The sequence below is a fragment of the Penicillium rubens genome (genome assembly GCF_028828025.1).
Source record: "Penicillium rubens strain IBT 27055 chromosome Unknown utg000004l_segment0_segment0, whole genome shotgun sequence".
In the NCBI taxonomy this organism is placed as follows: domain Eukaryota; kingdom Fungi; phylum Ascomycota; class Eurotiomycetes; order Eurotiales; family Aspergillaceae; genus Penicillium; species Penicillium rubens.
Window position 1 is genome coordinate 3,423,463 of NW_026890602.1, and position 15,348 is coordinate 3,438,810.

At 48.8% G+C, this 15,348-nt stretch overlaps 6 protein-coding genes across 6 annotated transcripts; 3 read left to right on the forward strand and 3 right to left on the reverse strand.

Moving 5' to 3' along the window:
* Positions 1–442: 442 nt before the first annotated feature.
* N7525_011254 (uncharacterized protein) lies at positions 443–4,782 on the reverse strand (the record flags this gene model as incomplete). The annotated part of the gene is made up of 3 exons (XM_002560879.1): positions 443–1,837; positions 1,909–4,659; positions 4,768–4,782. 3 exons carry the CDS (start codon positions 4,780–4,782, stop codon positions 443–445), a joined length of 4,161 nt encoding a protein of 1,386 aa, XP_002560925.1.
* Positions 4,783–6,596: 1,814 nt separating this feature from the next.
* Positions 6,597–8,474, forward strand: N7525_011255 (uncharacterized protein; the record flags this gene model as incomplete). Its single annotated transcript, XM_002560880.2, has 5 exons — positions 6,597–6,641; positions 6,697–6,739; positions 6,800–6,902; positions 6,954–7,498; positions 7,549–8,474. The coding sequence occupies 5 exons, from the start codon at positions 6,597–6,599 to the stop codon at positions 8,472–8,474; spliced, it is 1,662 nt and encodes a 553-aa protein (XP_002560926.2).
* A 119-nt stretch (positions 8,475–8,593) lies between these two features.
* N7525_011256 (uncharacterized protein) lies at positions 8,594–10,098 on the reverse strand (the record flags this gene model as incomplete). Its single annotated transcript, XM_002560881.1, has 6 exons — positions 8,594–8,916; positions 8,969–9,031; positions 9,083–9,437; positions 9,493–9,690; positions 9,741–9,833; positions 9,883–10,098. 6 exons carry the CDS (start codon positions 10,096–10,098, stop codon positions 8,594–8,596), a joined length of 1,248 nt encoding a protein of 415 aa, XP_002560927.1.
* A 424-nt stretch (positions 10,099–10,522) lies between these two features.
* Positions 10,523–12,240, forward strand: N7525_011257 (uncharacterized protein; the record flags this gene model as incomplete). Its single annotated transcript, XM_002560882.1, has 6 exons — positions 10,523–10,693; positions 10,746–11,004; positions 11,059–11,732; positions 11,779–11,844; positions 11,897–11,982; positions 12,036–12,240. 6 exons carry the CDS (start codon positions 10,523–10,525, stop codon positions 12,238–12,240), a joined length of 1,461 nt encoding a protein of 486 aa, XP_002560928.1.
* A 355-nt stretch (positions 12,241–12,595) lies between these two features.
* N7525_011258 (uncharacterized protein) lies at positions 12,596–13,754 on the forward strand (the record flags this gene model as incomplete). The annotated part of the gene is made up of 3 exons (XM_002560883.2): positions 12,596–13,108; positions 13,167–13,392; positions 13,450–13,754. The coding sequence occupies 3 exons, from the start codon at positions 12,596–12,598 to the stop codon at positions 13,752–13,754; spliced, it is 1,044 nt and encodes a 347-aa protein (XP_002560929.2).
* Positions 13,755–14,093: 339 nt separating this feature from the next.
* Positions 14,094–15,233, reverse strand: N7525_011259 (alpha/beta hydrolase; the record flags this gene model as incomplete). The annotated part of the gene is made up of 3 exons (XM_061215413.1): positions 14,094–14,161; positions 14,244–14,876; positions 14,939–15,233. 3 exons carry the CDS (start codon positions 15,231–15,233, stop codon positions 14,094–14,096), a joined length of 996 nt encoding a protein of 331 aa, XP_061067925.1.
* Between the last annotated feature and the right edge of the window lie 115 nt (positions 15,234–15,348).

Genomic DNA, 15,348 nt, shown 5'->3' on the forward strand with positions numbered 1-15,348 from the left:
TGATTATAGCCTTCTCATGGCCTAGTTCTCGACCTACTCCTATACCATTTTCATTATGCGATCTCTGTTGACAGTTTATATGGCTTTAAATTGGCGTTTATTCTTTCATTTAAATCGACGGAATTTGAGCCCGTGGCTATTTCTAACCCCTGATGTCAAATAACCATAATCTAAAGTCTAGCAATTCCTATTTTGTCTAAATATATCAGCGTAACACCTGCTCATTCTAAGTGCTCGTGGAAGAGAAACGAATGACGGCGGGACAAGTAATCTAGAATACCCCGACATCGAGGTCTAGGTCTAAAAAGAAAGTATCAAACAGACAAGTGAAGGTGGAAAGTAATGCAATGGGCACACAGAGAAGTTTGGGTTGCAATGCACCAAGGAGGTGAGGCTGAACAGGCCTCAGTTGGCGAGCAATGAATGCGTTCCTGATATGTCTCTACTTCCGCCACCGTCGAATTTGCACTCTGGTGAGCCAAGAAATAAAGAAGATGAGAGCAAGATTCGTCAGGCAGAAGGCCAAGAAGACGGCCCAATCCCTCCATCTATCGTCATAGATGAAACCCAGGGTTTTGGAGTAATCATCCCCATCTGAGTAGGGGCAATACTGACACAACGAAGTAGCGGATGGGTCTACTAAATACCCCGGATTCGAGGAGGTGTAGTTATGCATGTATTCACCACAGGTCTGGCCAGACGGTGGATGAAAGGTGGCGAAATCTTTTTGTTTACAGACAGCCTCGGTGTTATGCAGCACTGACGAGACGATGGCTCCAAAATAGTATCGCATAGGATCAGCCCAGATGATCCAAGGGCGGTAGAAGCTGTTCAACACGCTTTGTGGAGTGACAATGCCGTTGAACATCATCAGGACGACCCAAAACACAGAGGTTGCATATCCGGCCATTGTCGGATTAGGGAAAAGAGCTGCCACAAGGAAACAAAACCCGGTGCCGAATAAGGACAACAGCAGAGTCATGAAGTAAACAAAGCCACCGATTGATGTAGTATTGGCATAGCCAACCGTCCAGTAGCTGCAAAAGAAGATCAATGTGAAGCTTACAATTTGCCATGGCGTCTCGACGGCAATGAGCGCAATCAACAGAGCTTTGTAGTCGTATATGCCGTTCCGCTCCCGCGCCTCAAAGATGGCCCATTTTTGGAACCAAATATCCTGTAGGTCCGCAGCAAGCGCAGGGATCACCCAACAGGCGATAAGAAAGGCAAGTGCATGATTCTGGAGGCCGTTGACATCTTTACCCACCTTGAAAAAGGTGAACGCAACGATAAGTTGGAAGAAGATCTGTTTGAAGAGCTTGCTGAAATTGTATGCTCCATTGCGCCACACCGAGATCCAATGGCGTGTAGTCACATGGATGACCTGGCTGGCTAGCGGCAATGCAAATTCTTTGGTGTTTTTCGATGGAGCGAGCTGCACTTGACCTTCTGAAGAGGACGGTGCATTCTGAATAAGGCCGGAAACAAACTTGTGTAGTTTTTGAAACTCTGGCGAGTTGCGCCATAATTGTGACCAGTCCGTCCCATTGGGATCCTGACCGCTGGCAGCAACAGTTGTAATGACAAACTCGGCTGGGTTGGCGAACGGACTCATCGCTGCACCATTCCGCGCAAAGTATTCATTCAGTCGCTCTCTTGTCTCTCCAAAGTACACGGTCCGACCGCCAGGGGCCAGGATTAGAGTGTGGTCAAACATCTCAAAGATAATGCTTGACGGTTGATGAATGGTACAAACGATGGGAACGCCCTGTCCGGCAATCTTTCGGAGGAATGTGACGATTGAGTGGGCAGCTTGACTATCTAAGCCTGACGTGGGCTGTACAGAGAATCTAGTCAGTTCAGATCTCTCGTAAGGCCAAGAAAGGACGTTGAAAAAAGATATCTTACCTCATCCAGGAAAAGAAGGGCCGAAGGTCGAGCACACAGTTCAACTCCAATGGTCACCCGCTTTCGCTCTTCAACCCCGAGAGAACCTACAAGAGCATCGGAAATGGTATCAAGCTCGAGCAGCTCCAGAATTTTGTCGACATCTTCAAGCTTCTGCTCGGGTGTCGTTTCCGCGGTTTGACGCATGAAGGCTGAGAAGCTCAGTGCCTCCCGCACGGTAGCCAAGGGTTCATGAACGTCCTGCTGCATACAGAAACCACAAGACCGAGAGAAAGTATTGTCAAGGTACCGGTTGTCAAATAGCAGGCTGCCTTCAGTCCGGCCTTCGCTCTTCCGACCGGATATCGTTTCGAGTAGAGTTGACTTTCCAGCGCCGGAGGCCCCCATAAGTGCGGTCAGCTGCCCTGGTTTGACATATCCTGTGACATCGTTCAGTAGCTGGCGCTCCTCGCCAGCGACCTTGACAAAATAGTTGACATCTTTGAAAACAAAAACACCTTCACCCGAAACCGGCTCAGCAACAGTGACATCGGCGACTTGTTCAGTGAGGGAGCTAGCTGAAGAATTTGCCTTCGGTTTTATTTCCCCCTCCGCTTGGTTTTCAACGTCGTTGGTTCTCGGATCATGTACCCCGGAGGTGGCACCTCGTTTGTATACACGTCCGTTGGACGCACTGGATTCACGAGTCATGACGCTGAGGCCCACTGCCGTCAACACGAAATAGATAAACCACATGACGAGGATAATTCCAAAGTCACGCCAGATGTTTTCTGCATGGAATCCGTACTGACTGGTCAGATAGGTCTTCCCAGAGACTTCTGCTGATCCCATGTGCGCCCCAGCCATAGGGCAGCCCTGGTTGTGAATGTCATCGTACCCGGGTCCGTGAGGAATCAATTGATCGGGGGAGCAATGAAGCGTAATATCCGAGTATTCGTTACCCATCAAAGCTTCCATACCGAATGGAGTAGGTGAAATGCGTCGGATCCATGATCCCCAACGGTGCATGGTTGGTACCGGGGGTGCATATCCCGTATATAGACAGACCATAGGCACCGCACATCCAGCCATCAATAACCCGATATTGAGGTTGGGGGACCAGGCACCAAGCATACGGAACAGAGTCGATATGCTCGTGAAGTGGACAAACACGATCAGGACAAATATCCAAAAGCTCCCTGCAGTCTTCTCCAATCCAATAGTGAAATAGTAACAACACGCGAACACAATTGACTGTAGGGCAGTGACTGGAACTTCCGCTATAGCCAAGGCAATCACAAAAGAGACTGGGTGCAGATATCCCATGCGATGCTGCTTGAGCAGAATAGCGCGGCTTTGAATGGTTTTGGGGACCTCGGTCAACGCGTTGAGAGTAAAGTAAACAAGCGAGAAGAACAGAGCACCACTGCGCTCAAAAGAGCCAGTTGCAGTCTTTGGTGCCATGTAATATGCGGACGAAGCGATTACCGCGTTGACAGCAGTTAGAACGAGGACCGTGAGAAGTGTGGACCAGTCTCTCCAGATCAACTGATACTGGCGGCGCGAGGTAGCCAGAGATTGTGTCCAGATGGAAGATATCTCACTTGAAGATTTTGACACGAACCTGGACCGCGTTCTCCGGACTTCTTCTTCAAAACTGCAGGTGATACTTTGGTCCGAAGCGACTTGCTCCGAGTACCGTTTCATCTCCTCTTGTAACTGCTGGTACTCTTTGCTATTGCGGAACGCCCGAGCAAGTGCCTCGGCTGTCTCGTAACGCGGGCCAGTATAGGTATCTTGGAAAACGCGTTCACTGGGAGAAGTGACTGCCGTGAGAAAATCTGCAGTGGTTTGCCTCTCGGGGCAGCTAAAGCCGAGCGCAATAAAGTATTCCTTCGCTCGGGTGGCGGGACCACAGAAAATCATCTTTCCTTCGTACATGAGCATGACGCGATCAAAGAACTCGTACATAGCTTCGGACGCTTGGTAGATTGTCACTGCGCTAGCCATCCCTGTCTGTCGGGACATGGCTCTCAAGAGGTCAAGGAAACTCAGTGCCGAGGAACTGTCTAGACCTCGGATTGGGTTATCCCAGGATGCGAGGACTGGGTTGACAGCAAGCACTTCGGCCAACGAAATTCGTCTCCTCTCTCCGCCTGAGACTCCACGGGTAAAAGCGTCTCCCACGATTGTATTTTTTGTATGAGATAGCCCCAACGACGCCAAGATACTATCTGTCATGTTTTGGGAGAATTGGGTAACGGGCTCATGGTGCTCGTAGGGCTTGCGCACCCGCATCGCGAAATCCATGGTGTCTTTGACGGACAGATTGGCGAAATGGATGTCATCCTCTGCACAGTACAGGACTTCGGAGCGATAGCGCGTTCGCATCTCAGCAGACGAAAGACCGCCGTATTCGACACAGCCATGCACGTCTTGGTAGGTTTCTCTCTGGTTGGCAATCAGGCGCAGAACTGTTGAACAGCCCGCCCCAGGGCGGCCAAGTACCAGCATCAGTTCACCTGGGAAAATGACACCGCTGACATCTTCCACAATGCTAGACGCCATATGAGCCTCGCCCTGGGTCAATTGACGAACGATCTTGATGGGCCACATGACAATGTCGGTCAGGATCTTCTGAAGATCGGACACTGTCTGAGAGCTATTTCCTCCCCCAAGCGCAGTAATGTTGGAGAATAGTATGCCAAGACTGCGTCCATTGGGGCGATAGACAGGAATTTCCCTGTCTTGTATCTTCCTCTCAGGTGATTCCTACATATAGTTAGTACCGCTGATCAATTGAGTGTGCGTTCATTATGTGAGAAGATTCTTCGACTTCTTTTTGCTTTTGTCCAAATCCACTTCCGATTAAGTACTTACTGAGGTCTCCGACATCTTGCGCTTCCGACAGATGAAGTCTCTAGCTCCTGGGTGGTTGAAATTGGTGCGTTTGAGTAAAGTTCGGTCTGAGCATAAAGTACTGGCCTAACTGGGCAGACCAGCAGTTTTCTATTACCGCTACATATGGTGGAGCTGTGTGATAGCTCCTATGATTGTGATACTAGAGGCATATATTCCGAGACCCAATTTTAGGGCCCGAAAGGCTTATTCCGTTAGACATCCGAGTTAAGAAATCCGATTGGCTTATACTTAGACATGTTGGTGGAGCATGGGCCAGTTAGTCCATGTTATCGAGACCATTGCTATTGCATTATGCCGACTATTTGCTCTCGGGAAGATATACGGAGTGCTCGGCCTACCTAGGGATTATATCACCAATAGAATTGTCGGGTTCCACCTGTGCAGTTCGGGATGCTTGAAAAAAAGGTTCCGGGATACTCCCGAGATTCCGAGGTCGTGAAGTCTGATTAGGTCACTCCATCCCATCAGTTCTCTATTAGGGGTTTTAATTCGATATATTTGTTACAGTCCTATCACGACTAGGGATTTGGGGAATTCAGGGGTTGTAATTTCTCTTTACCTAGGTACCATTAGAACGATTATGTAAGTGCATTTTTTGGCCGGCCCGGGCGCAGCTCCCTATTGCTCGGGTCGGAAGTAACTTCGGAACGGAAGCACTGCGGTACAACGTTGGTGCCGGCACCTGTCTTCGCAGCTTCATGTCGCCACGTTCTCCTCCTGGGGTCTTCATGTTTCATATTGGATTGAGACTTTGCTTATTTAGTATTCCCTTTGGCACATTTTGTGGCTTTTAGGTTCTTCTCCACTTGGCTCCATGAAACTATACTAGATAGCTCTACTGGAGTAGATAAATATATTAAACGCATGGTCATGATATGTTTTTGTTGATCACTTCATGCCCATCTCCTCTCTCTCTCGTCGTTGGCTTGTAAAGGGCCACAGTGTGTTCATTACGGTCCCTACTAGCTGATTTATCAGCAATACTGACTATTACTTGGGTTCGGTGTGGTTGGTTAGGATACTAGTACTAGTACGTTTGATTGGATAATGACGCTGAAGATGCTGAGGTAGACTATCCGCCGAATGCCTTTTTTTTACATTTCCACCAAGCTATTTGTTTACCCTCTGTTTACATGTAAAGAATATATCCTGTTTCCCTCCTCTTTGTCCTGGGATCAGAGGATCCGATTCGTATTCAGATACTCGATACCTGGTTGTTCAGACAACGTAGCTCGTAAGTAGTTGGTTACTGGTATCTCTTTGGTACTGTGCGCTGGGGCTGTGATATAGCGATTTATCCAATTACTGTCGTAAATAAAAAGATACACTCCTAGAGACAGAAAATTTCAATTGCCGTCCTATATTACTCTAACTGAACCATTTACCTCCGCTTTGTAGACGTTTCTATAGTAGAGCTCAAGCTTTTGCAGATAATTGATGTCGGGCATAGGATATTGACCTCACTTGTGCGTGCAGCTTCCAAGGTCAGATCTCTGGCTGTGAAATACCCGTGGACGTTACCTACGTACCTAGGTACGTCCCTAACTAGGTACCTAGGTAAGTAACAATGTAACTTTTTGGAAACTCGGCAGAAATCCGGGGAACGCTAAACCAGATTAGACCAACGGCCTTGTTTCCCCGCACTTCGGTTACTTCCAGTCTGGTACTTGTATCGCAACCAAATGATTGGAGGAGGCACTTCTTATCAAGTCGGAAGGCTCCGATAAGAAGGGCAAACCGTCGGATCTGAGTTCTCTTCTTGCCTGTGACTACCCTTCATCACGAAAATGAGCACCCCTAGTCGTCGTGTCTGTGCCCGTTGCTCTCGTATCGTCAGTGCACCTAACCTTCGGTGAATATTTGTCTGGCTCTAATCTATGATAGTAGAAGCAACGATGCGATGGCAGGCTTCCTTGCGAGCGCTGCAAGCGTATGCATCCCGTCCCTGTATTGAGACATCCCGCATCAAGAATTAATATCTTGGCTACAGGTCTGGGCCATGCCTGCAAACCAGCTAGTTCCGGTAGGGATACGCCCACCCGACGGCCCCGTGCATCGCGGTCCCGCGGCGGCTGTCTCTCCTGCAAGGCAAGGTAAGCTACTGGAGGTTATGATTCCTTCCGTCGGAAGCTGATCGGATTTAGGAAAAAGAAATGCGATGAATGTCGTCCTACCTGCAGTGACTGCCGCCGTCTGAATATCCGATGTCAGTGGCGAGAAAGTACACCAGAAGTCGAATTACACAGCCCCACAGTCGTTGCTTCTTGTTCTCCTACCTCCGATGCGACGGAACCTGCTGATACAGATCCGATTAATGACCCCGATGGTGGTCCGTCCATGCTTAGCCCCATTAGCCCCTGTGAAGCAGAGGAATTCATTGCCACGCTCTTCCCTCACCCATTCCCAAGGCAGAACTCTGTAGCTTTGCCCTTGGACCTGTCGCCTGTTTCAGTGAATCCACATCTGCGCACGGAGGAAGACAGGTCACTATTTAACCACTATATCCGTGTCGTATCAAGGGCGCTCTGTCGATCTCATGATTCGGATCGGAATCCATTCCTTGTCACGTTATTACCCCTGGCGGCAGGTTCCGATACGGTCACGAGTGTTATTTTGAGTTTAAGTGGCTGTCACTGGAAGAGGGTCCATCCGGCTATCTGGGGAAGTGCTCTGAATCGCCAAGGCAAAGGTAGGATGTCTCCATTGTCCGGGGTTCTACTATTGGCTGATATTTTCCAGCATTAACCCAAGTAAATCAGCTACTGGGTTGCTCGGATAGGCAGTCTATTTTCGAAGCATGTGCTACAGTGCTCTTGCTATGTTTAACCGAGTTGATCGATGGCACGTCCCGTGTCTGGAAATGGCATCTGAAGGCTGCTAGTGTAATCCTGAAATCCACCCCCTTCCAGTCGCTGGTTTCATCGGATGAGTGGGCATTCTGCGTCAGTTTATTTCGCTATTTGGATTCCATGTCGACCATCTCTCGTTGCAAGGCACCTCTGCTGCAAAACAGCGACAGCATGACGGAACTCACGAGCTCTTTCCGACGCAGCAGTGTACCGGAGCTTGACAGCAGCAAATCCACAGATGCCATATATGGTATTTCGCCTGCGTTATTCGATTTGTTGGGAATGGTCAATCTCTTGGCCAATCATCGCAGCAGGCGCATTGATGAGCTATCAGAAATTGGCTTCCGAGCAGCAGCGGCGCACATTGAAAATCGAATTAATGAGTGGCGCGCTGATTACGATTCTGAAATTTTGTTTGTTGATCCTGCGTCGGACACTGACCGCGCTACTACTGCCTTTGAATGGGCGATCCGTCTTCGGCTACACCAAATTGTTGAGGGCTATGATCTCATGCATGAATTAGTGGAGAGATCGGTTGTCACTATCCTTGACTCTGTACAGCAAATCCCATATGCTAGCAGGGTCGAGGGGTGTTTGCTTTTCCCGCTTGTCATTGCTGGATCCAGTAGTATTAGCGTCGAGCGCCGAATGATCGTGAAAGAGCGGCTGATGGTGATGGAAAATACGTTGGGGTTTACCCACATCCACCATGCACGCCAACTGTTGGAGACTGTTTGGAAGGGTGGAGACAATGCTCCAAATGCGAACTGGGCTTCTGTACGATATAGTCAGTTTCCTGGTGTAGTCTTTGTCTAGATTTCGCCTACCCTTCGCGTGTGGTGTACATTTAGGATGATGGATAGTTATATTTTGAAAGATACATTGCATTTCGTCTACTAGAAGCACGTACAAAGGAAGTTCCAAGCAATATCAAATCACATCCTGGCTACCCCTCGATCTCTAACCAGCTCCGCCAGATGATCTTTCATGTTGTATCCGCAAACCTCCTCGATAGTCAACTTGTCTGGTCGGTCTATAGATGAGCTCCAACCAATCCGCTCGTTGAGGTTCTCACGAGCTCTGAAGCTCGCTTCCTGTACGCGCGTAGCCCTCTCTTTCCGCATCTTTTCGTAAAGAGCAAGTCCTTCTGAGGCCCCATACTCCTCCCTGAAATTCTTGTGAAAGACAAGACCCAGGGCCCCGGCATCCTCAAAGGCCATACAGGAGCCTTGTGATTGATCAGGCATCATGGGATGGGCTAGAAGCATGTTAGTCCATTCCGGCCTTTCGAATCAATAAAAGACACTCACCGGCATCCCCAAGAAGGCAAACCTTGCCTTTCACCCAGTAAGGATAGGGCTGGTGCTTATACACTGGACTATATGTCAGCACTGAATTGTTGCATCGAAAAGTGCGTATCTTACATCGCCACATCTTGATATCCTCGGCATTTAGCATCAAGGTCTTCATTCTTGGATCGAGATCTGGGAAGGTTTCGACCAACTGCTGCGGCGAAGCACTAATGTTCCAGCCATCTTCACGGACATTATTGTGGGATGCTGGGTAGAAGCAGTAGCAGCTCACGACTTCACCGTTGCTGCAGGGCGACATGACAATCTTGTTGATTCCCATTCCGCCCCAGTACTCGATGGCCTCATTTGAGATATAATCCTCTAGACCGAGAGACCGGAGTTTATCAGCCCCGATAATGCATCGGTAGCAGCACGAGGTGGACATCTCAAAGTCTGGTGTGATCCCGATCTGCTTTCGTGTGAGAGACTGGTATCTCAAACGTCAGCTTCGAAACGTCAATGTTTCAATTCTTCGGCCGTACCCGGATACCATCAGCGGCCACAATAATATCCGCTGACGCTGTAGCGCCATTCTCGAATTGGATAACACCGTCCTCCGCATTAACATCGGTCGCCTTGAAGTTCACCTTCAATTCGCACTTTGGACCCTCACCGGGCGCCTCGAATGCCGACTTGAGGAGTTGTTTGTGGATGTCAATGCGGTGAAAGTTGTTGTAATCCTATCCCCTATCAGCGTCAACTGTTCCTTGACTTCATAGTCGAGCCTTACTGTGCCGAACTTGGACTTGTAATCGCCAAGCGGGTATGTGCTTTGCACCTCACCATCGGACCAATTGTGCATTATAAGTTGTTTAAGAATAACCTTGTCCAAGCATTAGTTTTTTTCCCTCGCCAGATTATCCGAGACATACCGGCTTCGCTGCCTTTACGTCGACTCCCCATTCTTCCAAGAAGCGAGATCCGTTCGACGCCGCACTAAGCGATGCGCCAACTTCGCCCGCAAAATCATATCTCTCAAAAACGGTGACGGCATGGCCTTGACGACGCAGTGCCACAGCGGCTGCGAGACCACCGAGGCCGGCGCCGATAATTGCAACTTCAAGAGGCGAGTCGGTGCGAGAGGGCATGATGACTTGAATCAGGGATGGTCCTACAACCCATGAGACACCTCTTCATCTCTCATAATATATACTTCTATCGCATGTTCTCTCAACTACGTCGGATCGCATCGTCTCACTTGTTTCGGCTTCTCCTCTGGTATCTCGCGATAAGCGACGGCGAGGGCCTTTATCTATCCGACGGTTGCATCCCTTGGCTTCTCCACTGCTGATCTTTGCCATTTTGTATTTTTACTTTGACGCAGACACGCCAGTGGCTGCAAGGATATCATCATGCGGAGAAAGAAGGTTTGGACAACTTGTTGAGCTGTTATCTTGCGAAGGCTGACATTCCATCTCAGCTCGTTCATAAAGCCAATCCACCAACCGATAATATGCTTGGATTGGTGTACCCAGGTTCTCACATATTATTTACCCCTTCAAAGCAACCGAAATGATGGATAAAAACATCAAACTGGCTGATAAATATGACCCTGCTGAGGATTGTGCTCTGGGAAGCATTGCAATGGACGACAAGAAGTTGCTTCGCAAGCTTGACTGGCACATTCTGCCCCTTATGTTCATGACTTACTTCTTGCAGATGATTGACAAGATATCCATCAACGTATGTACACCAGCTCTATGACACTAATGTGATACCAGCTGACAAGTTCAAGTACGCAAACGTGATGGGATTGCAGGATGACTTAGGGATGACCGGCAATGATTTCTCCTGGTTAGCAACGGCCTTCTTCATTGCATATGCCGTGGCAGAGATTCCCCAGGGAGCTCTTTTGCAGCGGTTTCCAGTGATAAAAGTGCTTGGGGTCAATGTTTTCTGCTGGGGTATCATTTTGTGCTGTTCCTCTGCTGCGAAGAACTTTTCCCACATGCTCGCCTTGAGAATCCTCTTGGGATTAATGGAGGCCGTCATCGGTGAGATAATCCAGAAAATAGCCCACAATTACGCGCTAACTAACTCCTTTCCAGCACCCTCTCTCACAATGTATACGAGCATGTGGTACGTTCGTGCGGAATCGACACCACGTTACGGGTTCTGGTACTGTGGCTTAGGCGCCGGGCAGCTCGTTGGCGGGCTCATCTCGTTTGCTGCTCAACAAGCCCCGGTAAATATGTCTTTCGGTGGCTGGCGTATTATGTTCGTCGTCATTGGTGTTGTCAATATCTTGGTTTCGTTGCTTGTCATCTTCTTTCTCCCTAACACTCCGGATGAAGCCAAGTTTCTCAATGATTCAGAAAAGCGACGCATTGCACAGCGACTAACTGACGATCAAGCTGGCGTGGGTGTCAAAGTCTTCCGGTTGCGATCGGTTCTTGAAGCATTTGGAGACCTCCAGACTTGGCTTCTCGTCTTGCTTACTATCCTCATCACATTCCCAAGTAGTGTGATTACAACTTTCTCTGCCATCCTGATAAAAGACTTCGGATATACCTCCGAGGAAAGTGCATTACTGAACATGCCTTCTGGTGTTGTGAGTATTGTGGCCACTATGGTTTCTACGTACGCAATCTCAAAGGGATTTTCGCGATGGCTCGCAATTGACTTGCTACTGCTTCCAACACTACTGGGGTCTTGTTTGATGTCTTTTCTCCCCGCTGGGAATCAAGGCGGTTCCTTAGCTGGTATCTATCTGGTCAACACGGTATGTATTTGGTTAATCCAAGCAAGTCCACGGCTAATCCAAATAGACTGTCGCCCCTCTGGCCTTGATTTTTGCTTGGACAGGTGCAAATTTCAAGGGATACACAATGAAGGTATACCACCTCATCCACACCATCCCATGCAGTTCTGTACTGACTATTATAGGTTTCTGGTGCGGCCCTCGTATCTGCTGCATTCAGCATTGCGAACATTATTGGACCTCAAACCTTCCAGGCAAAGGATGCTCCTCGGTAAGCCATGAAATCTGATTGATCAACATGGATATAGCTTATTGTTGCAACAGGTATATTCCTGCAAAGATCACCATTGTCGCTGCAAATGCTGCCGCCATCGTCGTCTCCACTGCTTTGCGCATTGTATATGGGAAGCGCAACTCCACCGCAGATCGACTGGGCACGCCGGCACGTAGTCGCGTAGAAACACGTTTGGCTGAGAAGCGGACAGTACTTGATGTTCATGACGACGAGAATTTCCGCTATGTATATTAACATATTCGTTACTGAAGCGCGTTGGTCCTAGAGGCCGAACTATATTGAACTATACTTCTATCCTCTCTGTAGATGATTCAATTTACACAGCTGCTGTAATTCCCATAGTTTTATTTGTGGCCAAGCACTGATTTATCCAACTGAATTTGCATTCCCGATGATTCACTTGGCCCCCAGACGCGGAATGAGTCGTGTGCGAAATGTCATCGGTGCCAGGCGTCACACTATCTATCCGACGGCGGCGCAAGCAGCTCCGATCTCAGGGTAAACATAAACCCAACCGACTGTTCACTTATAATTACCTATAACTAATCCTGTCTCTGCCGCCTTTTAATTACATCAAGTCTAATCGAAAATGGCTCCTATCGACCCCACATCATTGGTACTGGTGACAGGCGGCAACGGCTTCATTGCTGCCCACTGCATCGCGACTCTCCTGCGATCCAACTACCGCGTTCGGGCAACAGTACGCTCTTCCCAGAAGGCATATGACACGCGCAACGCGCTCGCTTTGGCAGGTGTTCAAAATCTCTCTCACCTCGAACTGGTCGTCGTGCCAGATCCCACCGATTTACAGGCTTTCTCTGCAACACTGCAAGGCTGTCAGGCTATCCTACACTTGGCTTCGGCTTTTAACTACGATGCTGTACCGGGGGAATTTGAAGAGAAATTGATGATCCCTGCGGTTCGAGGTACACAGGTCGTGTGTGAAGCCGCTAAACAGCATTCTACTATCCGACGGGTGGTGATCATGTCCAGTTTTGCTAGTGTCTATGACGCTAGTCTTGGCTTGCAGCCGGGGTCAGTGTATACCGAGAAAGATTGGTGTCCGTTGACATATGAGGAGGGAGTGAATGCTGCTGCTGTGGTAAGTACTCATTCTCGCGATTCTTCTGTCTTGTGTGTGCATCGCTGACCAATTCCAGCCTGTCGCATATCGTGCTTCGAAGGTTGTCGCTGAGCGCGCTGCTTGGGATTATGTTCGTGATAACTGCGTGCAATACCAACTCGTTACTCTGTGTCCTGGAATGGTGTTTGGTCGAATGATCCATCCAATGTCATCTCTATCTCAGCTCAATGCTAGCAATCAGATTGTCTGGCAAGTGTTAAACGCCGGAAATGAGGGAGAAATTCCGCCCACGAAAGCTCCCGGTATGTCTTTTCCGTAATATGATAGAATGTGAACTGACATATAACTATCTTCCAAAGTTTGGATTGACGTTGAAGATCTGTCTGAGACAAGTCTCAAGGCCCTGACATTCTCGGGAACGGGGCATGAAAGGTTCCTAGTGACTCAGGGATCCTACGATACACAGGAAATTGCCGATATCGTTCGCTCCCGACTTCCAGATAGACAGCGTGTGCCAGTGGGAGAACCCGGGAAACGCATTGCTGACACACACTACTCCTGTGATTCATCAAAGGTGCAACAGATGTTGGGAGTCAAGTTTCGGGGACTAGAGCAGTCAATTATCCCCTTGGCAGAGCAGCTATACGACATGGAGGGACGTTAATATGTGAACTATATATCTGCAATTCAACATATCACTCGTAGTCAGTCCAGAAATATTCAACCTATCGATCGATTATTTGAGGATTTGCAAACTCCTCCATAAAACCACAGGTAGAGATACCTTCTCAACATGTAATTCTTACATCGATCCACACGAACAACAGCTTTTACATGTCATCGTTCTGGGGATATTTTGATGTAAGGGTAAATTTGTGATCGTTTTATGTTACATTTTTAAATCCTACTCCACTACATCGCTCTAAATTCGGGTCCGGAAATTAAATATCACTCAAAAGGTTTATTGTAGTAGTAATTTGCATTCCAACAATCTATATCCCCATCACGAATGTAACGCAGCCTTAATATGTTCTGCCGTCAGATCAATAAATTCTTTCGCCTGCCAGAGGTCTAAGAAGAAAGTCAGCATACTCTTTATAGCCACGGACGGAAGACTTGCCTTTATCCATATGCATAAACGGATGCGGAACACCAGCAAATCGCTTTTGGGTAACCTCATTTCCACCCGCAATCAGTTTCTGCGCATAGGCCTCGCCCTCGTCGCGCAGCGGATCACACCCAGCTGTATAGATGACCGTCTTGGGTAGGCCAGTAAAGTCCGGCGCGTCAAGTATGTTAGCATACCACTTCACCGCAGCAAGCTGCGAGTCTCTGGTCGGCCCTTCCGACGCAATGCTCTGCCACTTGAGGTTATCGAACCACTTCAGTCGGGCCCAGTTGAGGGTTGGCGCATGCTCCATGCTCTGCATCGAGGGCCATGGCGCGTCGGCTGCGGACTTGTATTTCGAGATATCGTCGACAGTAGGTGTACCGACAGCTACCAGCTTAAGGGGGATATTGGCATCACGGGCTAGATGTGCGCATACTAGGGCGATGTTGCCTCCAGCTGAGACCCCGCCTAGAGAGATTCGGGTCGGGTCGATATTGAACTGCTGCGCACCCTGGGCGTGGATGTGCTGCAGTGCAGCAAACGAGTCTTGAATGCCTATTGGGAACGCGTGTTCGGGTACGAGGCGATAGTCGACGTCAATCACGCAGACATTTCCTTTGACGCAGAAGTGCTTGCAAATGTGTGATTCCGTGTCAAGGTCGCCTAGGCCCCAGCCTATTAAATTTGTTAGTCACAAGCTTCTTCTTTTTGGACTATTGTAGTATGAATATTCCTACCTCCGCCGTGGAAATCAATATGCACTGGCCATGGCCCTGGTGAGGAAGGCTCGTATACGCGAACGGGAATCAGGTCTCCGTTGTGACCAGGCACTTGGGCATCATAAATGCGCGCGCAGTCCGGAGCAGGACCAGTTCCGTAGGAGTACAATACAGAATATTTTGTGCGTAAAACTGCGAGATCAATTGGGCCCCCGGGCGTGTTTGCGACGTGTTCATTGTATAGTTGAACGAACACCGGGTCAAGGTGGGGGAGGACGGAGGGATGAATGGGATTGAGAGCCTCGTGCGACATGATTGAATCTGTGAGGTGAATATTGTAGATTCAGTCGTCCATATGACCTTCTATTTGAATACCGAGGTGACTCAAGTTCTCCAAGTGATGCTAACCAACCCGTCGGGATTTGCCG